This window comes from Trachemys scripta, chromosome 2, assembly GCF_013100865.1.
Source record: "Trachemys scripta elegans isolate TJP31775 chromosome 2, CAS_Tse_1.0, whole genome shotgun sequence".
In the NCBI taxonomy this organism is placed as follows: domain Eukaryota; kingdom Metazoa; phylum Chordata; order Testudines; family Emydidae; genus Trachemys; species Trachemys scripta.
The window spans coordinates 88,036,821-88,060,245 of record NC_048299.1 but is presented as its reverse complement, the minus strand read 5'-3'; the positions used below and the strand labels follow the sequence as shown (position 1 = coordinate 88,060,245).

The window sequence follows — 23,425 nt, the reverse complement described above, 5'->3', positions numbered from 1 at the left end:
CTTAAAATAAATAACAGAGAGAAATGGTGGCTGTGGTAATGCCTTTTAGTGAACCAACTTCTGTTGGCGAGAGACCAAGCTTTGGGGAACCTTGTTTTCCAGACCTGAAGAAGAGCTCTGTGTAAGCACAAAAGCTTGTCTCTCTCACCAATAGAAGTTGGTCCAATAAAAGATCACCAATGTTGTGTCTCTAATAGCCTAGGATTGACACAGCTACAACACTGCATAAAATAAATAACAGACCTACAGATTTTCTGCAAGATAAATAAAATATCCCTAGTGATGACTTTCCTAAATTCTGAAGTTGATTTTCAAAAAGGTTTTATCTTCAGACTTAGGGCTTGGCTACACTTGCAAGTTAAAGCGCATTAAAGCAGTCCCGGGTGCCCTAATTCCCGATGTGTCCACACTGGCAAGGCATGTAGAGCGCCTGGACTCTGCAGCTGGAGCGTTCCTGGTAATCCACCTCCATGAGAAGCATAAAGCTTGCTGCGCCCCGGCTAAAATGCCCGGGCATCAGTGTGGACAAGGTGTTGCATTACTGCGCTGTGATTGGCCTCTGGAAACATCCCATAATCCCCTGAAGTCAAGTGGCCACTCTTCTCATTGTTTTGAAATCGGCTGCAGGCATGCGGATATCCCCTTTCAAAGCTCCATTTCTGACAGCTGGCATGCTTATCTGCTCCAGGACAAAGCAAACCATTAGTGTGGAATGCTGCTGTTGTGAGTGTGTGTGTGTGTGGGGGGGGGATCTGCTGCTGTCTGAACTTACAAGACAGCATGCTGACACACTCTCAGCCCCCCAAAACACACTGTCTCTCCCCCCACATACACACAACACATTCCCTGTCACACTCCACTTTCCCCCGCCCAATTTGAAAAGCATGTTGCAACCACTTGCACACTGGGATAGCTACCACAATGCACTGCTCTTTGTGGCATTGCAAAGAGCTGCTAATGTGGCCACACCAGTGCGTTGCAGCTGACAGTGTAAACACACAGCAGTGTTTTCCCTGCTTCTGTCTCCGAAGGCCAGTTTAACTCTCAGCGCTCTACATCTGCAAGTGTAGCCATGCCCTTAGAATTTGCAAAATCCACTGGCCAAAGCTAAATTCAACTTGAAAACTGTGTACTGGGAAGATTAAAAAGTGCTTTAACTTGGTCCTCTATTTTTATTAAGGGGTAAAACTCATTTCTGTGCAGAAAACCATCACAAAACCTATACACCCCTTATGTATGGGTTTTAGAGATGAATTTTAACTGTAGAGTGCAACCACTTTACTGAGCATCTCTCTCAGTTCACAAGTCAAGAAACATAAACTGTGAATTGTATTTCTAAGCCTGGTGGTTGTTGTGCAAACACCTAATCCGTGGAACAAGCAGCACGGAAGTGAAATGTTAAACATAACCTGGTATAATAATTGCTTAACAATCAGAATAAACTCTGACATATTATAATATTTAAACATCATGTTTAATGTTTGCAAAAAATGCTCTTTTAATGCATTTTTTAACTAGTGATACAGAAGGACAGAAACTAGTTTACAGTTCATTAAACTGCAGCTAAAATATAGTAAAAGGCATGTAGATTTTTGTAGTACTGTTTTTTTATTTGTTAATGACAATCTGTGTGCCTGGTGCTGTAGGAGTCACCAAGACAAGCTTCCTGCCCAGAGAGTTTTCCAGCATAATGGTCTGATATTATAGGCACACATCTGTTATAATGAGTTCAGNCCCCGGCCCGACCCCGGCCCCGCACCGCCGACCCCAGCCAAAGAGGCCCCGGCCGAGCCCTCCCTCCCTCCCGATTTTCCCGGACATGCCCGGCTTTTGGGGATTTCCCCCCGGACGGGGATTTGAGCCCCCAAAAGCCGGACATGTCCGGGAAAATCTGGACGTATGGTAACCCTAAGCATAGAGCACACCCTTCTGCTAAAACAATACTCAGTGAAGCCCCTCTGCCCACATAGTTGAAATTCCTGCCTAACAAGTGCCTTTGGTTTGGGTGATGACATATGCCAGTGTTTTGGTGGGCGGTCCCTTTTGTTTCTGCTTTCTGATCCCATTAAGGAGCTTAATGGCTTCTTATAACTGTCCTAAATGAAGGACTTTATTTTTGAGAGCAGTTTCAATGAGGTGTAGCCCAACCCATGACAATATAAAATCAGTGGAGACAAAAAAATATTTGCTGAACAATATGATTCACCTTTTTTTGCAAGGAATTCGCAGTTCAGGCGGAAATTATCATAAAGGAAGTATTATAATACATGTGGTACACAACCTCACACACTGATCTTACATATTTCTGTTTTGTGGAGCCAGTTCAACTGAGGATACAGTTAGTCTTATCTCTGAATTTTGTTGTCTTATTTTGGTTTGTGTGCAAACCTTTCCATTATTTAAACACTTTTTGTTTTTTGTTTTGTTTTTTTGGGGTGGGGGGGAGAGAAGAAATGGGCAGGGTGAATTGACGGGGGCTAGAGGTGCTGTCATATTTTGAACCTGACAGTATACTGTGTGACTACATAGAAGAGTCCAAGTTTCAGAGGGAGAGCAGGGGCGCAAAATATAAACGTTAACTAACTGCATAAACTAGCTATGAACATAAAAGTTAGGGAGAAATTAGCCCTTATTGATGACTTTTTTTCATTAAAATTTGTTTCCTTGTTTTCAGAATTACAGTGGTAATTGGTTTTAAAATGTAAAATAAGAGTTCTGATGGTGCCCACGGTCTTGATGTTTATGAAGCTCATTTAGTCTTCAGACATTCAGTCCCTCTGCTGCTGCTGTTTGTGCATGTACATATTCACTGGGAAGCAGCATAGAGGAAATTAAAACATGTAAGATGTACAGTTTTGTTGAAGGCTAAAGAAAGCTTCAGTACACCACTTCCCTTTTTTCTAAGTGGCTGATCTAGTAGAAATTAGCTGCAAGGACTGTGTAATACTTGTCACCTCACTGCTACGTGCTGTACTTCTGCTCCAGCTTTGCACGTGTGATGTTGGTTTAAGTTGTTTTGGGGCCCAGATGCCATGCCAATGGGCAGTTCACAAAAACATGTAATTGCATGAGCTTAAATTGTAATTAACTGTAACTATAATAAAAATGGGAAACTTCCTAATTAAGCGTTATACACTCATTTAAACAATTCAAAGGTTTGCATTCCTGTCTAGTGTTATTCTGCTGAGCTCACTGAAATGACAACAGAGATGAATTTGGCCTAAAGAATGCAGTTGGTATGTTGCTACAAAGGCAATACTCTTAACCTGTGCAGTAAGGTCCTGATCCAGAATTCAATGAAATCAGTGGGAAGACTCCCATTAATTTAATGTACATTTATTTATGAGGCTAACTGGGCTGCACACAGGAAAATAATGTAACTAAATTCCCAAGTGATAAATATCTCTAGATACTGTCTTAATCAATGTCAAAGTGTTAAATTGATCATTATAAATAATGTATTTTTATTTATTTTATTTAGTGAAAATGATTTGGCTGGGTTTTATGTAGGTCAGTTAAAATTTTCTGTCAAAATTGTTTTTGTAAAAAATTGCAGTTTTGGCCAAATGAAAGCATCTGCTTTCCAAAGAAAATTTAAATTTTTCATTGAAAAATGGAACACTTGACAGCCAGAAAAGTTTCTGGAATATTTTGATTCAGATATGTGACATGGTGCCTTGTGTCCACTCGCTCTTCTATGGGCTGGGCTTCTTGGCTGGACTACATCTCCCATGATGCACTTCCTGTTCCCTAGGAAGACTATGGTGCATCATGGAAGATGTAGTCTAACCAGGGAACCTGGCCAATAGAGGAGAATGGGAGCACGAGGCACCTGAATGACAACTCGCATGAGGCAGCACAGTGGCATTTCCAAATCAATATATTTTTGATTTTGGCTGAAATATTTAGGTTTTGGATTTTTTTCTGAAAAGTCAAAATTTTCTGGGTGAGTAGACAGAACCTATTTTCCGACCAGTTCTAGTTTTATGCCATGTTTATATATAAAGAGATGTCTGACTGGGATATAGACTGCAAGAGATTTATGTGGATATTTTTGAAATTTGATTTTCCACTGTGTACGTGCTGACTGACTTTCTTGGTATTAGTGTCTGTTTTAATTTGAAACACCATTCTCTGTGTCTGTGTCCTGGCAATGGTGATGGCCAAACTGAAGGTGTTAACATAATCACAAAGGATCTTCCTCACAGTCAATAATTGTGACTGCAGCGCTTACTAGCATGTGCATTTACTTATGAGGCTATCCATGCTAGTGAGCAGTGTTTGTGAGATCAAATGTACAAGGATTTGTGCAGTGTACAAAGCAATTTGGTTTTATCCCAGGTTGCATGGACTTCTGTTAAGTTGGGAAGATGCTTTGTCATAGAGCTGTTTCATGTATTTCCAGTTGGGACTTAAGTTTATTTTTCTTTTGTTTAATAAACCCCACTCTTTCCCTCCCTGCAACAAACTGAAAAACCTGGAAGGGAACTTTGATGACACAGTAAAGTGTTTAGAAAGACTAAATTTAGCAATCTCCAGGGACTGCTTGTAAATTTATTTTAAAAATATATATACAGACCATATATACGGTTTTTCATTTAGCTGTTTAAGTCATACCAGACAACCTTCTGTGCATGCCTCAGTTCATTTCAGGACCTTCCTCCTTCCTCTTGTTTCTTTTTCTTTTTAAAATTCAAACGGATAGACACTTCAAAGGCTTCCAGGGGGGAAACTATTGAATGAACTAATTTAGGAAATGGCTGATATTTTTCCTCCCCTCCTGAATTATATAATGGGAATGCTTTGCCCATTACATTTAATTGTGACACACATTTTCCAGAGAATGAGGCGCGACTGAACTTGACTGTTTACACATAAGTACTGTATGTGCAAAAGGTTTCTAAGAAGCAAGGTTTGAGAAATACACAGGCTTCTTTGAAGAAAAGAATCAGGGGTACATTTCCACAGGCCGCTCAGCTCTAACCTCTACCCTTGGTGGGTTTCATGTTTCTGTCTTGGAGAAGATTTGCTCTGGGCTTTTTCTGTTCGGTTCAGAAGAAAGTTTGCTAGCTTTTCGTTGCTTTTAATTCATGCTTTGGGTGGGAAGAGACTGTAATTTAGAACATTTTGGGTTGTGCTGCAAGGAAGATTTTGATGAGTTTGTTTATTCCATGCTGAAAAAATGTAGTGTGTCTGACTCTGAGTCACGTAAATAAGTGAGAAGAGCATTAAATGCCACCAGTATTACTCACACGTCTGTGACTTTTATTAATGTTATTCACTGTTTACCACTGCCTGCTGGATGCACGCTTTAAAGAGATGATTATACAGGCCGCTTCTACCTGGTCTACTTCTACATGGTCTCCCCATGTTTTGCTTAGTAAGATGCTGCTTCCAAAGTGAATGCAGGGAAAACGCCAGAGGTCATGATAATCTTGTGTTCTTCAGTGAAGCTAGTACCCTAATGAAGAATAGATAGGTAACAGCAGTGAGCAGTTTAACTCCGCCATGCTGGGTGACACACAGACCTCTTATGAGAGGCCATCACTAAAACACAAGTTTAATGTTTTGCACTGTTGGCAAAGATTAACTGTCCCTGTATAGATATTCAAAAGTCTATGTGCAGGTCATATCTTTGATGAGCTGGTCACTTGTTAACTTATGGCCTTTCAGTTACATACTGGTTACAAATAATAGGAAATTTTGATGTTAAAATGTTATGAACATGGAACTGTTAACACATGGCTCACAATTATATTTTCATTTTCATGTGATGAACAGCACATCTGTGCCTTGGTTGTCCCCGGGGGAACTCCTAGCTTTGAAACTGTTCTTTATTTCCTCATGTCACCTTAAAACCACACATACTCCAAACGGCTCTCTGTTCACATGGCTTTTCTAACTTCATAACAAAATGAAATAGAGTCACTGGAGAAATCAGTGTAAAAGATTAACAATAACCTTCTCAATCGGTGGTAAGGGCAAAGTTTTAGCAGGTCAGCCAGGGTTCCTACTAGAGATGGGTCAAATGAAGAAGGAGAGGCTTTGGATCCAGAAATGTTTGGGTCCCAGGTTTTGGTGTGGCCTGTAATATCTGTGCCACAAACCAGCATAATAGCTTCCTTTTCTTTCCCTCCCTACCCATTCCTTTACTATTTTGTTTTTCTTGCTTTGTTTTCTGTTCTTATTTTTGGGGAAAAAAATAAATAAAATACAAATGTAAAAAAAGAAAGCATGTTATAGCAGTTTTTATTAAAATGTAGGAAGCTATGAAGACACTAAGAAGAAAGTAAGTTACCTATACATAGTGCCAAAATTTAATCACAAAAATTTAACTAGTATTTTAAGGGACCTCTTCATTGGTTTTATTCAGTTATTTGCAATTTTTTTAAAAGGTTTGTTGTAACTGGGAGGTACTTAAAATAGTTCAGACTTATTATTTATTTGTATTATAGTACTGACTAAGAGCCCCAGTCATGCATCATGCTAGGCGTTGTACAAAAAAAAAAAAGACCCTTATAAACTTTGGGAGAGACGGGGGTGGTGGTGGTGGCTGTAGTTCTTATTAGGGTAGATTGATTTAAATCAAAGTAATTAAAATAATCAGTTTTAATCATTATTTAAGTGAGCATGCAGGAAACCTTGATTTAAATCGTAGATATTAATCATGTTTTGTATTTCTAATTTATTAATTATTTTCCTAAAGAAAGGTTGATTGTCATTGTTTGGTAACCATTAAAACACGTTGATTTGCAATTAAATGTAACCTTTATGCTAAATATGGTGCTTCTTTTTGCTAAGCAGGAGGACACACTATAGCCATACACATTTATTCAACCAATCATATAGCTTTTATTCAGATTACAAATTTCTACATTTTAAATTGTTAGAAAATGATGAATGATGCATTTGTTGTATACTAGATGATGGTTACTTTTTACTTGTAATTTTTGTCAATCTTTTATTTAGATGGAAATTCAAAATCAGTTAAAAATTTATAAAACCAGAATTTTAATTTTTTATCCGTTAAATAAAATTACCTTAAATGTGCTGGATACATAAGAGAAAAAAGTTTATCAGGTGCTTTTGTATTTAATTTTAAACTAATTTATTAAACAAAGGAAGTATTCTCTAATTAGTAAATTGAACTCATGGTTTCTGGTTAGGGTTTGCCAGGCGTCCAGTTTTCGACCGGAACGCCTGGTTGAAAAGGGACCCTGGAGTCTCTGGTCAACAGCACTGACCATGCTGTTAAAAGTCCAGTCAGTGGTGTAGCAGGGCTAAGGCAGGCTCCCTACCTGGATCTGCATGGTTTCCAGAAGCGGCCGGCATGTCCTGCGGCCCCTAGGCACAGGGGTGGCCAGGAAGGCTCCGTGTGCTTTCTCCTCCCCTCGCCCCCCAAGCGCCGACTCCACAACTCCCTTTGGCTGGGAACCACTGCCAATGAGAGCCTTGGAGGCGGCGCCTGTGGGCGAAGGCAGTGCACGGAGTTGCCTGGCCGCGCCTCCACCTAGGGGCCGGAGGGACATGCTGGCTGTTACCAGGAGCCACCTGATGTAAGCGTCATGCAGAGCCCACACCCTGAACCCCTACCCCAGCCCTGAGACCCCGCCCACACCCAAATTCCCTCCTTGAGCCTGCACTCCCTCCACGCTCCAACCCCCTGCGCCAGCTCTTAGCAACCTCCTGCACTCCAACCCCCTTGGCCACAGCCCGGAGCCCCCTCCTGCACCCAAATTCTCTCCTGGAGCCCGTACCCTGAACCCCCTCCACACTCCAACCCCTGCCTTAGCCCTGACCTCCCCCTCCCAAGCCCCAACTCCCTCCTCCCTGGCACCACACCTCCAGCTGGAGCCCTCACCTCTCTCGCACCCCAATCACCTCCCCTAGCCCGGAGCCACCTCCCGCACCCTGAACCTCTCATTTCTGGCCCCACCCTGGAGCCTGCACCACCAGCTGGAGCCCTCACCCCCCCCTAACATTCATTCAGAGGTTTAGGGTCACCTGAACATAGGGTTATGTTCTTGACCATCTTCCAGAGCTCTCACCCCCTCCCATGCCCCAACCCCCTGCCACACCCCGGAGAAAGTGAGCAAGGGTGGGGGGAGAGCGAGTGACAGAGGGAGTGGGCAATGGAGTTAATGGGGGGGGGGAGGCTTGGATAAGGGGTGGGGCTTTGGGCAGGAGGCGGGACAATGGTGTTCAATTTTCTAAAATCAGAAAGTTAGGAACCCTATTTCTGGTCCCCATGACCTTCAAGATTTTAGAACCTGTAGATCTTTCTCAACAAGTTTTTATTCATATATTGGAGGAGAAAAACAAGCTTTCCTGCTCTTCCAACTCCTAGTTGGTTTTCAACTTTGAATGAAATAGTCATTGAACTGAACTAGTTGCATAAACTGAAATAAAAAATATTCTTTCTGCGCCTGCAGAGAAGGCTATTGCTGTCCAAAGCTTGTTTAGCACTTCAACAACTGGTCTTCCAGGACTCAGCCATTAACTTCAAATGTTTGACTTTCTTTAAAACTTGGCAGCAAATGTGTACTGATTAATATTATTTTTGTTATTTAATTCAGTTGATTTTAATAGATTATATGTAGTTTAGGACTTAACATAGCTGTCAATTTTAAATTTAATTTTAAATAGGTTTATTTTGAAAAAAATCAGTTAAAGTTAATTTAAATGTAAAAGAATGTGATTATGTGATAATCATAGATGTTTATCCATCGCTGGTTCTTAGAAGTGCAATTCTACATAGTGATACAAGGCTAGGTTGGAACTTTACCATCTGCCCTGCATAAGGAACAGAGAGGGTTAAAACAGTGGATCTGTTGTTGAAGACCATCCAGGATCAGTCACAAATTTCTCCTGCTCCTTATCCTGGTGCAGCTTACTCCTTGCAGTGTGCCCGGCCAGATACTCCGGCTGGCAAGTGGTGAAGGGCCGGGTAGGGAGAAAGCTCTTTTCACTTTCTGCCCCCTCACCACGCACTTACTTGAAATGGAGAATGTCAGTCAAGTAGCCGCTTTGTCTTCCTTTCCTTCTCCTGTGGCTAGCGTCACAATCTTGAGCAGGAGAGTAAGGGGGAGGGGTGGATATGGATGCTATATTCTTCTTTACTACCCTACATGTCTGAGCAAGAGCTGTCACAATCAAGCCCATAATGATGAGTCTTTTGTATTCCTGCATATGAGGGTATTGAGGTATAGGGCCTGATTCTGCTTGCGTCCTTGTGGGCTAGACCCATGTTCACTTGGTGTTTAGCAGTTGTGATGTTCCACAATATAGCATCAGAACTGAGTGGAGCACCTCAGGAGACCAAGGCTTATCTACACACACAATGTTGAACCAGTTTCATTTAAGAGGAACTTTGAAATTGATTTAGGGTATGTGTTCTGGGCTCTTAGCTAGGTATTGCTCCTAACCCTCCTCCCATCCACACACAGACCTCTCAGTTGAGTTTAGTGGTGCTTTAACCCCAGGCTTGTTGGCTGGCTAGGGGTGTGGGTTAGAGCCCGGGTTCCTCTTTTGTTTGGACTGGTAACCTGCCTGCTTTGCAGAAGGGATGCAGGCTGAATCACTCACATTCTTATAGTCCTCCAGTGCTTTCCCACAGTTTCCCCTCTGTGCTCAGGACAAACAAGTTTTTCCACAATTCACTGGGAACAAATCATAGGCCTTGGCTACACTTGCGAGTTACAGCACTGTAAAGGCTCCCCCAGCGCTGTAACTCACTCCCCGTCCACACTGGCAAGGGATTTGCAGGGCTGTATCTCCGTGGTTGCAGCGCTGCATGTACTCCACCTCTCCGAGAGGAATAGCAAGTATTGCGCTGTCGCTGCAGCGCTGTGGCACAAGTGTGGCCGCCCAATGCGCTGTGAATGGCCTCCAGAATTATTCGGTAGTATCCCACAATGCCTGTTCTAGCCACTCTGATCATCCGTTCAAACTCTATTGCCCTGGCCTCCTGTTTGCTCAGCCCGGCATGGTGTGGAGTGCTATCAGCGAATCTTTCCAGGTGACCATGCCTCCACGTGCCAAGCGAGACCCAGCATGGAGCAATGGCGAGTTGCTGGACCTCATCAGTGTTTAGGGGGAGGAAGCTGTACAGTCCCAGCTGCGCTCCAGCCATAGGAATTACGATATCTTCGGGAAGGTATCAAAGGACATGATGGCAAGGGGCCATGACCGGGACGCCCTGCAGTGCAGGATTAAAGTGAAGGAGCTGCGGAGTGCCTACCGCAAAGCCCGCGACGCAAATGGCCGCTCGGGTGCTCCCCCCGCGACCTGCCGATTCTACAAAGAGCAGGATGCGATACTAGGGGTTAACTCCACCTCCACTCCGAGCACCACCATGGACATTTCAGAGCTGGTGTGGGTGGGGGGAGGAGGAGGAAAACGGAGGTGATGGTGGTGGGCCGGATGGAGACACCCCGGAATCCCTGGAGCCATGCAGCCAGGAGCTCTTCTCGAGCCAGGAGAAAGGTAGCCAGTCGCAGCAGCCGGTACTTGGTGGAGGACAAACAGAAGAGCAGGTTCCCGGTAAGCGTTTTTTTTTTTTTTCCGGGAAGGAATTTTTTCAGTGCGGGCTCTTTGGGAGAGGAGGGTTAGGCATGCATGCCTTGATGCGGAATAGTGCATTGATGTGGTTTATCACATCGCGGTAATTGGCCTCGGTAATCTTCTCGAATGTCTCATCCAGAACGTGTGCAATGCGCTTGCGCAAGTTTATCGGGAGAGCCACCGTGGTCCTTGTCCCAGCCAGGCTAACGTGTCTGCACCACTGTGCCACGAGGGGTGGGGGGACCATTGCTGCACACAGGCAAGCTGCATGTGGGCCAGGGTGGAAGCTGCATTGCATTGCTTGCTTCCCAGGTCACCTCAGCAGCGAGATATCGTCCAGGATGAACTCCTGTGGAAAATGTTGGGACAGTGTTCAGTGTAGGTGTCCCCTGAAGCTGTTGGCTCTCCCCAAGGCACAGAAACCCAGAGGACAGTGCAGCCCTGAAACAATCAGTCCCCCTTACTCACCATTTTGGGGCTCCCGTGGGTTGTGTGTGCTCTGTTTCGGACGGGAAAATTATGCTATTGTGTAGACCCTGTGTGTTTTCTACTCCTTAATTGCGGGGGAATCATTAATCTGTCTGGTATAAAAAATGCTGCTTCTGCTAAATGTTGCATTTTGCCTATACGGCTGCATCAACCTTGAGACCTCAGCCGTCCCTCTTATTGCCTGCTCAGAGACTGCAAAGACTCAGGAAGAGACCGCGAAAAAGCAAAGAAGACATGCTGCAAGAAGTGATGCGGCAATCTATTAAAGAGAATGAGAAAGCACAGAACTGGAGGGAGAGAGAAAGCAGGATCCGCCAGGAAAACGCAGCGCACCGGTGGCAAAGCACCGCACACCGGCAGCAAAGCACTGATAGGCTCATAAGCATCCTGGAGTGCCAAGCAGACGCTATCCAGGAGCTGGTAGCCATGCAGAAAGAGGAGCAGTACCGCAAATGCCACCCCCCCCTACAGCCCTTGTCCCAAAACTCTTTCCGTTGTGCCCCACTGTCACCTCCAACCGACTTTCCCAAACTTCCGTGTTCTTCACGCCACCCGCTGCCTCCAACACCAGTATCTTCACCACCCAGCCCTGAAAACCATGACCTGTACCCTCTGCACTCAACCCCCATCACCATGCAGTATAGCTGTCGTGAAGTGCAGCACTCACTGCACAGCACACCAGACGGGACATACGGAAAATCTGTGATTGGACTGTTCCCCACTCCACCCCCTTGTTTCTTTTCAATAAATAATTTTTTTTCTTTTCAATAAATGGATTCTTTGGCTTTGAAAACATTCTTTATTATTGCATAAAGTAAAAGACTCCTTAGCCCAGGAAATAAACAGGCACTGCAAGTCTGCTTGTCTGCCTAGCAGACACTGATTCCTAAAGATTGGAACTACTGCACTTCACTCCCGGGCAGGGCACCAGATATCACTGCTGGTTTTCAGCCTCAAATTGCTCCCTCAAGACATCCCTAATCCTTGCAGCCCCGCGCTGGGCCCCTGTTATAGCCCTGCTCTCTAGCTGTGCAAATTCAGCCTCCAAGTGTTGATCCTCGGAGGTCCATGCCTGAGTGAAGCTTTCACCCTTCCCTTCACAAATATTATGGATATAACCGTGGGGATGCTGTTTTCGGCTAAGTCCAGCTTCCCATACAGATATCGCCAGCAGCCCTTTAAATGGCCAAAGGCACACTCCACAGTCATTCGGCACCGGCTCAGCCTGTAGTTGAACCGTTCCGTGCTGCTGTCAAGGCTCCCTGTGTAGGGTTTCATGAGCCACGGCATTAACGGGTAAGCGGGATCTGCAAGGATCACAATGAGCATTTCAACTCCCCATACCATGATCTTCCGCTCTGGGAAAAAAGTCCCGGCCTGCATCTTCCTGAACAGCCAAGTGTTCCGAAAGATGCGTGTGTCATGCACTGAAACGCCCATGGTGATCCACAGGCGCCTGGAGAACCATAGAGAAATACCCCTTCCGATTAACGTACTCGGATCCTAGGTGGGGTGGTGCCAGAATAGGAATGTGCGTCCCATCTATTGCCCCTCCACAGTTAAGGAACCCCATTTGTGCAAAGCCATCCACTATTTCCTGCACGTTACCCAGAGTCACAGTTCTTCTGAGTAAGATGCGATTAATGGCCTTGCAAACTTGCATCAACACGATTCCAACGGTCGACTTTCCCACTCCAAACTGGTTTGCGACCGACCGGTAGCTGTCTGGAGTTGCCAGCTTCCACATTGCAATAGCCACCCGCTTCTCCACTGGCAGGGCAGCTCTCAATCACGTGTCCTTGCGCCGCAGGGTGGGGGGCGAGCTCCTCACACAGTCCCATGAAAGTGGCTTTTCTCATCCGAAAGTTCTACAGCCACTGCTCGTCATCCCAGACTTCCATGATGATGTGATCCCAGCACTCGGTGCTTGTTTCCCAAGCCCAAAAGCGGCGTTCCACGGTGCTGAGCATGTCTGTGAATGCCACAAGCAATTTCGTGTCGTACGCATTACGCGGCTCGATAGCATCGTCGGACTCCTCACCCTCACTCTCACTGTCATTTTGGATCTTAAGGAATAGTTCGACAGCCAAACATGACATGCTGGCGAGACTTGTCAGCATACGCCTCAGCAGTTTGGACTCCGTTTCCCGCAGACAGATCGCGCTGCACAGAAACCATTAAAAGATGGCACCAAAGGTGGACGGAAACAAAGGGATTTCTGGGATGCGAAGCGATGCATCATGGGATTGGGACAGGACCCAGAATTCCCTGCACCCATGCCCCCTTCCCACAACCCATGGCGCCAGAATGGGAAAAGGTGCTCTGTGGGATAGCTGTCCATAATGCATCGCTCCCAATAGCGCTGCAATTGCCGCAAATGTGGCCACGACAGTGCGCTGGGCAGCTGTCAGTGTGGACAGACTGCAGCGCTTTCCCTACTCAGCTGCACGAAGTCAGGTTTAACTTACAGCGCTGTACATCTGCAAGTGTAGCCAAGGCCATAGAGTACATCTACACTGCAGCTGGGAGCATACCTCCTAGCCTGGGTAGACACATGTGCTAGCTCTGCTTGAACTAGCATGCTACAAATAGCAGTGTGGACATTGTAATATGAGTGGCGGCTAGGGCTAACCCACTGTGTATGGACCTACGGGGTCAGGCGGGCTTATACTCAGGTAGCTAGCCCATTCTGCCTGCAGTACCACAGTGTTCAGACGGCTACCGGCTACCGTACTGGGACTTGTGCTGTTCAATGTGTTGTTATTAATCTGGAAAAGGGCATGAACAGTGAAGTGGCAAAGTTTGCAGATGATAAAAAATTAATCAAGATAATTCAGTCTAAAGCTGACTGCGAAGATTTACAAGGGAATGTCACAAAACAGGGTGACTGTACAACAAAATGGGAGATGAAATTCAACATTGATAAGGGCAAAATAAAGCACGTTGGAAAAAATTACTGATACTTATTGATGATGTGGGGCGAGACTCACTGGCGCAGCGCCTTCTGCTGGTCGTCATGGGAATTAGCTCTTTCCAGCCCGGAACGCCTTCTGTAGGCCGGTGTCTCGCCTGCCGCTGGCCCCATGTCCCTCCCAGACCCTGGTGTCCTTTGCCAGGGGTTCTGCCCACCACAGTACCCCCTCGTTCTGGGTCTCCCCTCCCAAGGGAACCCCTACCCTCTAAACCCCCTCCAACACCCTGCCCCAGCTCAGAGCCCTCTCCTACACTCCGAACCCCTTGGCCCCAGCTCAGAGACCCCTCCTGCACCCCAAGCCCCTCATCCCTAACCCAGAACCCACCTTGCCTCAGTCGCTACTGCCAGTCATCATCTAGCCCCCAATCAGTATGAGGAGAGATTAAAAAGATGAGGGCTGTTCATTTGAGAAAGAAGATGACTAAGGGGGGATATGATAGAGGTTAATAAAATAATGAATGGTGTGGAAAAAGTGAATAGAGAAGTGTTATTTACCCTTTCCCACAATAATAAAACCATAGGTCACCTGATGAAATTAGACAGCGGGTTAAATACAAACAAGAGGTAGGACTTTTTTTGCACAACTCATAATTAATCTATGGGACTCATTGCCATGGGATTTTGTGAAGGCCAAAATTATAACTGGGTTAAAAAAAAAAAAACAAGATAAGTTTCTGGAAGATAGGTCCATCAATGGCTTCTAGCCAAGATGGTCAAGAACATAACCCTATGCTCAGGTGACCCTAAACCTTTGACTGCCAGAAGCCAGGAGGGGAAGACGTGCATGGATCACTCCAACTGTCCTGTTCTCTATGCTTCCCTGAAGTTCTCGAACCTGGCCACTATCTCAGACAGGATACTGGACTAGATGGACCAGTGGTCTGACCCAGCATGGCAGTTTTGTTCTTTATTTTTAGCACGTTAGATCGAGCAGAGCTAGTGCATTTGTCTGCCCGGGCCTGGTGGCATGCTCCCAGTTGCAGGGCCAGCATACCCATAGAATGGCCCTGCTTACTGCAGCACAAAAAAACATGGGATATGCTCCTAAAGTCCTAGCAACATACACAGGTAAGTACAGCATCAATGAAAACTCCGTGAGTTGAGTAGGGCTTTGCACTGTGGCTGCTCACATCCGGTCTAGGTTATCTTGGGTGCCCAGACCTGGTTGCCTATTCCCTGGGCTAACGCTGCACTGAAGATATACCTTTAGTTAAACTTGTGCAATAAGGCTGTGAAAATACATTCTGAGTTTGATGATTTTATTTGGGTTTAATTTAAATTGATTAGTAGCAGGTATAAACTAAACCAAAACAAGTCATTCTTCAAATGAAAAGAAGAACAGGAGTACTTGTGGCACCTTAGAGACTAACAAATTTATTAGAGCATAAGCTTTCGTGGACTACAGCCCACTTCTTCGGATGCATATAGAATGGAACATATATTGAGGAGATATATATACACACATACAGAGAGCATAAACAGGTGGGAGTTGTCTTACCAACTCTGAGAGGCCAATTAATTAAGAGAATCCCATCCCACCATCAACCTCAGCCTAGATCAATCCACACAAGCGATCCATTTCCTGGACACTACTGTGCTAATAAGCGATGGTCACATAAATACCACCCTATACCGGAAACCTACTGACCGCTACACTTACCTACATGCCTCCAGCTTCCATCCAAGACACACCACACGATCCATTGTCTACAGCCAAGCTCTAAGATATAACCGCATTTGCTCCAATCCCTCGGATAGAGACAAGCACCTACAAGATCTCTATCAAGCATTCTTAAAACTACAATACCCACCTGCTGAAGTGAAAAAACAGATTGACAGAGCCAGACGAGTACCCAGAAGTCACCTCCTACAAGACAGGCCCAACAAAGAAAATAACAGAACACCACTAGCTGTCACCTTCAGCCCCCAACTAAAACCTCTCCAGCGCATCATCAGAGATCTACAACCTATCCTGAAAGATGATCCTTTACTCTCACAGATCTTGGGAGACAGACCTGTCCTCGCTTACAGACAAACCGGACAGTCTCTACGCAAAAGAATTAATGGACACAAATCTGACATCAGGAATCAAAATACTCAAAAACCAGTGGGAGAACACTTTAACCTGTCTGGTCATTCAGTGACAGACCTGCGGGTGGCTATATTACAACAGAAATATGTTCATTATATGTTCCATTCTATATGCATCCGAAGAAGTGGGCTGTAGTCCACGAAAGCTTATGCTCTAATACATTTGTTAGTCTCTAAGGTGCCACAAGTACTCCTGTTCTTCTTTTTGTCTGACCAGTTACATTACACACATTGAATCTATTTCCCCATGTTAAGTATTCTCACACCTCCTGTCAAACTGTCTGTAATGGGCTATCTTGATTATCACTACAAGAGTTAAGTATCAGAGGGGTAGCCCTGTTAGTCTGAATCTGTAAAAAGCAACAGAGGGTCCAAGCAACTCCCACCTGTTCATGCTCTCTGTATGTGTGTATATATATCTCCTCAATATATGTTCCATTCTATATGCATCTGAAGAAGTGGGCTGTAGTCCACGAAAGCTTATGCTCTAATAAATTTGTTAGTCTCTAAGGTGCCACAAGTACTCCTGTTCTTTTTGCGGATACAGACTAACACGGCTGCTACTCTGATAGAGGGTCCTGTGGCATCTTTAAGACTAACAGAAGTATTGGGAGCATAAGCTTTCATGGGTAAGAACCTCACTTCTTCAGATGCAAGTGTCTTTGCTTCACGCTCCCCGGGGCCCCATGTCGGCTGGCCTGTCGCAGCAGCAACAGAGGGGCAACAGTGGGGGCGGTGCGGTGGGCTCCCAGTCCCAGCGCAGTGGGGGTGGCAGGGCCAGCCGGGCCCGAGGGAACAGCTTCCCCACCAAATTCGGGAACCGCAACGTCTTCATGAAGGAGAACAGCTCATCCTCCAGCGCCGGCTCCCGCTCCCGCTTGTCCTCTCGCTCGCCCAGCCACCACTTCCGGCGCAGTGATTCCCATTCGGACTCCAACAGCTCCTTCTCTGGCACCGACTGCCACCTGGCGAGCCGCAGGAGTGCGCCGAAAAACCGTGGCCGAGGGGGGCACATGGACCGCATGGACCGGGGCCGCATGAGGATGCAGAAGGGTAAAAGGCATGACCAGGGCCCCTCCAAGCACAACCGCCGGCGGAACGCCATGGATTATGAGGACCCCGAGAAGGAGTTCAAGAAGCAGCGGCGGGCGGCCCGCTTCCAGCACGGCCACTCCAAGAAGCTGCACCTGGAGCCCCTCATCCTGTCCATCAACAGCCTGGACCCTGCCGGCTCGGAGAGCCTGGAAAACCCACGCCTGGATAGCGCTGGAGAAGGGAAATCATGAGGAATTCAACCAGTGCCAGACCCAGCTCAAGTCTCTTTATGCGGAGAACCTGCCGGGCAACGTGGGGGAGTTCACCGCCTACCGCATCCTCTATTACATCTTCACCAAGAACTCCGGCGACATCACCATGGAGCTGGCCTACCTGACCAAGAAGCTGAAGGTGGACCCCTGCGTGGCCCACACGCTGGCCCTGCGCGCCACCTGGGCCCTGTCCAACTACCACCGCTTCTTCAGGCTCTACCGTCAGACACCCTGCATGTCCGGCTACCTCATCGACAAGTTCGCCAAGTGGGAGAGGAAGGCGGCGCTCAAAGCCATGATCAAAACTTTCCGCCCGGTGCTCCCCATCTCCTACGTTCAGTCCGAGCTGGCCTTTGAGGCTGCGGAGGAGTGCCAGCTCTTCCTAGCTGCTCTTTCACTGGTGTACATGGGCATTGATGCAACTAAGATTGACTGCAGGCAGAGCTTAGCAGTCCTGGCCAACTTCTAACCTCCCCCTTCAAAGCCCCCCCTCTAATCGCAACCAAAGGGTAATGGCGGCTTGGTGTGTGCCACAGGCCAGCCACTGGGGCATGCCCCCTGCCCCCACGCACCTCCGCAGACGGACGAGGGTAAGCCGGCCGGCAGCTGGATAGCTCCTCCATGGCGTGCCGGGCGGGGGCCCACGCGATGTTAACGCTTTTCTTTAGTCTACAAGAGTTATTTCTACAAATAACTACAAGAGTTATTTCTCTTAATTAATTAGCCTCTTAGAGTTGGTAGGACAACTTCCACCTTTTCATGTTCTCTGTATGTGTATATATAGCTCCTTACTATATGTTCTATTCTATGCATCCAATGAAGTGGGCTGTAGCCCATGAAAGCTTATGCTCAAATACATTTGTTAGTCTCTAAGGTGCCACAAGTACTCCTGTTCTTTTTGTGGATACAGACTAACATGGCTGCTACTCTGAAACCTGTCTGACCAGTGTTAGCTGCTCATTTGTTGCCGCTGAAAGGCTAGCACAGTTGCCAACTTTCATGTGGTAAATAAGCACCCCGACTTTCACAATATGGCAAAAATCAAGCTAATCCCATTTCAAAACAAGGCCAAAACAAACTAATCCCTAAGAATCCAACACTCTATGTGACTAGATCCCCCCCGGTGTGCAGTCTGGGACTGTGGTGGGCCTGCTGTGCACCCCTGACTCTCTCCCCCCTTGTCCCTGCTTGCCGGGAGCCAATCAAAAAATGAAGCCACAAGCTACAAGCCAAACAAGCAACAAGCCAAAAACTAGCCAACAAGCAACTCACAAGCCAAAACCAAGCCCAATTTCTGCATTTTTTTTCCACAGGGTTGGCATGTCTGAAGGCTAGTTTTGGATGTCTCCCAACCCCACAACATATTTCAGTGACACACACATAGCAAAACTTCATAACTCCAGATACAAAGGTAGCACACACAATTCAACAAGATAGTAATGTTTTACAGATCATGATTTCTCAAATGATACCTCAGAAGGCATACTTTGTACCGACCATATCATAATCATATCACAGTGGTGATATGGGGGTTCCAGGATTCTATTTGAGATATAGAGTCAACTTCTTTAGTTTTTAATTCTTCCTCATAAGTCATTCTCTGCAGCTGCTTGATCATTTTTGCCTCTCTGAATTTGTGTACATTTTTCTGTTACTTTCTGGGCCAATACTGAATGCAGGTGTAGTCTGGCCAGAGTCATTAGAGACTGCCTTAGTTCAAGGGATCAGCAGGGATTTCAATAACATTGGCCAAAGCATTAAATGTAATACTCTAAATTTAAATGTCTGTAAATTCAGTCTGCTAGAATGATTTTTTCCCCCTAGACACCATAGTCTCGTAGCGTTTTAGGAGAGTTATCTAGGCTGATGTAGAACTAAGTTATTGGCAAATACTGTTGAGCATTCTCACAAATGGAACATTGTATTGTGTGTGTAATACCACAATGACTTATCTTGGGAGAATAAGTGGACACTGAACATGACCTGAACTCTATGGAGCTTACCTGAATCAAATCTCTGAATTAACAAGACTGTAGAGGAGGCACTGTTTTTAAATGATAAAAATACTTTCCCAATAATAGAATAGACTATTACCTCTATATCTACTACATAATTTCTAAATATAACAGTTTTGCTGTACATAGCACACTCACCCTCATATTAGAGATCTGTCAGAAATAACTGCTTTTGGTATCTTTAAAAAATACATGTTTAAAAATGTACTTCTATTACTATTAATATTGTCACCCCTCTGCTGAGCGAGCAATATCAAATGTCAGGGCCTTCCTATTCCTTACCTATCAGTGATGGTAAGTTTGGATATTTTCTTACTCTGTGTATACACCAGCCTTTAAACAGAGGTGGTTAAACAGGGCACAGACAATCCCCTCTTTCAGGAATCCAGTATTGCCAACCCCAAATGTTCAAAAATCACAAGTCAGTCTCACCAAAAATCATGAGATTATGTAAAAACAATAGATTTGGTGTTCTTTTTATTTGCCTTCTGCGTTTTGAACCTTTAGGGTGCACTGGGGCCACATTTTGAAGCTTTCTCCACAGCCATGAGTGCTAGAAACTTTTTTTTTAAGAATGAAGGGTGAAATCATCACATATCCACTTGATTCCAGGAGCTGGGGCTTTAAGGAAAACCATAATTATCATCACTCATGACAAAATAATGAATCAGCAACTCTGGAATCTCAGCCAAACTATTAATGCCTGGTTTCCAGGGAGCAACAAAAATTTCTCTCTAGTTAGACAGATTAATACAGAGAGCAAATTCTATTGTTTGCCACAGCTCTTTCCCCCACCTCCAAAGAAACTTAATTACAAAATTAACATAACCATGCAAGCATTGCTTCAAAGACTGAACAGTGGTCAGATGCCAAGAAAAAGAACCTTGAGACTATGTATAGCTTCACCACCTGATGACTCCTGCCAAACAATACCATAGGTTATTAAAAATGAATTAAACAATTTAAATCTAACATTTTTGAATGTATATATTTGTTTACTACTTGCAATGTGCTCAGCTTGGACAAAGAAAATGTTACAGAGATGGGAACTAAAATATATCTCATAATCCTAAAAATGAAAACTCATTTGTGGCATTTAAGGAGAGAAGAGGTTTAGTAAGTTTTTTTTTTTTTTTTTAAACTTCAAAAATGAAGAAACAATAATTATTTTGGATGTAAATGTGTGATTAAAATATTTTTGGATTGCTTAACTACTGTTTAAGAAAGAGCCATCTTAGACAGACCCATGTCTAATTTGTGTGAATCTAAAAATAAATGAAATGTTGAGCACAAGAACCAAAGCTCCCGGACCTTCCCAAAATACGTTTTTTGGTTTTGTTTTTTAAAAATGAACCACCACCCCCAGCACATTCCCTTCCAACCAATTACAGCAAGTCACATTGTGATGCATTTCAGTGGATATAATAATTATAAAAGTGAGAGGACAGCTACATGACACATTTAACTTTTGACTTTCTTGGTAGGTTTTCTTAAGTGCTCTTCCCACAAAGCTCTGCTTAGCTGGCTTGGCTGTTTTGATGGCATCTTGGAATTGAAATGAATATACCTTCGTCCCTATCCATGGTTAGGAGACTCTTTTAATGTTCCTGGGCCCACTTTTTAAACACTATTACTTCATCAAAAGTCTGATGTGTCCATGGTGCCTGTGTTTTGGGCACAGTAAGAAGCGGAAAGATAAAGCTGAGACACAGGTGCCCTTAAAATCTTTTTCGGTGGGGAGAGGAGGAGGTGAACTGAGGAGGAGACAAGAGGTGTGGGGGCAGTAAAGGGAGACAGAACTGGGGAGAAGGCCTATAGAAAGTCGGGAACAGAATAAAGAACCTGATACTGCAAGGTACTGAGCACCCACAACTCATGGACTTCAGCTGAAGGTGGAGTGCTCAGCACCTTTGGGAGGAGGGGAATGGAGAGGGGAGGGAATCCCACAACTAATGCAAGAGAAGGAAAGGAAGGGCAAGAGAGCAAAGTTTTTTTTTTTGTTTTGTTTTTTGTGTGGTTTTTTTTTTTTTTTTTTACAGTGCCTCACACAATGAGGTCCAGACCCATGACTGTAGCTCCTAGGTAATACCACAATACAAATAATTAATTAACCACAAATGCTCCTTTTCAAATTTTGTTTTTATGGCGATGGATGAGAAAATCCAGTCAAAACTGTAGAAAGTTCTCTGGAATTTGTCCAGAGGTACCTTCTTTGGTTATTTATGCAGTGGCTCCTACTGGCTCTGCAGTTGACCCCCAAGACCTAGTGGGAGGTAGGCTGGGAGGGAGCTAAGTTACTACATTTGTGGCACTGACATCACTGTCGCCTAGTGTCCGGGTGACTGTTTTAAAGAATCTGACTGGCTGCTGTAGAATATTGAAGTGCTTTAGCATATTCTTCTGAAGTAGGCTCCTCACAGCCCAGGAATAAGCTATTGTTCTAACAATTATGTTGTTTATGAATTTGCTGTGTCTGTGTGAAACAGAGATTGGTGGGAGGGCTCTCCAAATACCTTGGAAAACAAATTGACTTTTTACATCCTAGATGATAATGGCCTATCCTACCCTAAATAACATTGACCCTTGTATTCTGAACATGAATGCCAGAATCCAAGATGTTCTGTTTAAATGACATTCTGTTTTCCTGAATAAGAACCCCAGATACACTCTCTCTACCACTGAGCAGATTAGCTGTGTATAAACGTTGTTGTTGAAATTAACTGGCATACTGAATACTGCACCATGCAGTTAATGTAGAAAATCCTCTTGGTCTAATTGTGTGCTTACAGATTGTTTCCTTGCAGACTTTTCAAGTCGTTATTTAGAATGGATAAACAAAATTGGATTTTTGATTGGGGAGAAGTTAACCCCTTTTAAGTGTCGCCAGCCTACTGTGTTAAAAAACTGATGCTTTGGATGCATTCAAATAAAAGGGCATCATTTTTTTCCCCCTTAAACCTTTGTCTACAGAAGGATTTTATAGACTGCTAATTCTCAATGAGAACAGCTCACAGTGATAGCACTGATGGAAGCTGTAGTATAGGAAAATGTTATTGTACTCTACTCTGAGCAAGGTGTGATGGCTTGTCTGAGTCTTGTCTACATTACCACTTCCACCGCCTATTGAGAATTGGGGGTCTGAAAATCTTAGTATAGACCCAGCCAGATAAATGAACATGGCAGGAAGGTCAAGCCAAAATCTCTCCTGTCACTTCTTACTCATTGTGGTTCATTTTTTTCTGTACAACTCTATATAATGTGGGCTGACATTTATTTAGGCAAATATTTACCTAATCTGTCTATTTAACCTATGTGGCCCCCAACACCATAATATCTGAGTAGCTTTCAAGTACCTAGTCTGGAACTAGAAATAACATGAATAATCTGCCCCCCTCTCCTCCCAAACATAACCTTCCCCTTCCAAGTCTGCAGAAGAAATAGGGATGTTTATTTACGTGTGTGTGTGAGAGAGAGAGAGAGAGAGAGAGAGAGAAAATATTACTGTGGGGAAAGCAAAATTGAAGAAATTAGTTCTGCATTTATGTTGTGGATGGAGACGTGATCTCTCTGATGTAGCTAGAGCCAATCGCATGAATGGCTCTGAATACCAGGAGAGAGACCATGTCCTGTACCTTATTTAGTGACCAGTTTACTCACCTTGGCTTCAAGCAGGATATATCTTATTTATATTATTTTGTTGTTTAGCTGCATAGGGGTGGGGAGAGTTGGGGAATTTTTGTTTTTTTAAGGTAAAAAAGGTCCATCCTCCCCAACCAGCAACCTTTGGAACACTTTATACTGTAGTCATTTGAAATGTTCTTCTCTTTTCTACATTTTGTTGCTCTGTATTCTCATAAAAGAAATAGATAAAATGATAATAGTATTCTTTTCAATCAAACTGTTGCATTTTGAAGTTATAGTAACTCAGGATCACTGTTTTACCCCTTACCTCAGATTGATTAATCATGCGTTGCTGGATTTTAAAA

The 23,425-nt window shown here is 44.5% G+C and overlaps 1 protein-coding gene across 1 annotated transcript; it reads left to right on the top strand.

Moving 5' to 3' along the window:
* The first annotated feature begins 16,767 nt into the window (after positions 1–16,767).
* LOC117871719 (leukocyte receptor cluster member 8-like) lies at positions 16,768–17,893 on the top strand. The gene is given in 2 exon segments (XM_034759492.1): positions 16,768–17,361; positions 17,363–17,893. Coding segments are annotated over 2 exon segments (1,125 nt in total).
* The last annotated feature ends 5,532 nt before the right edge of the window (positions 17,894–23,425 follow it).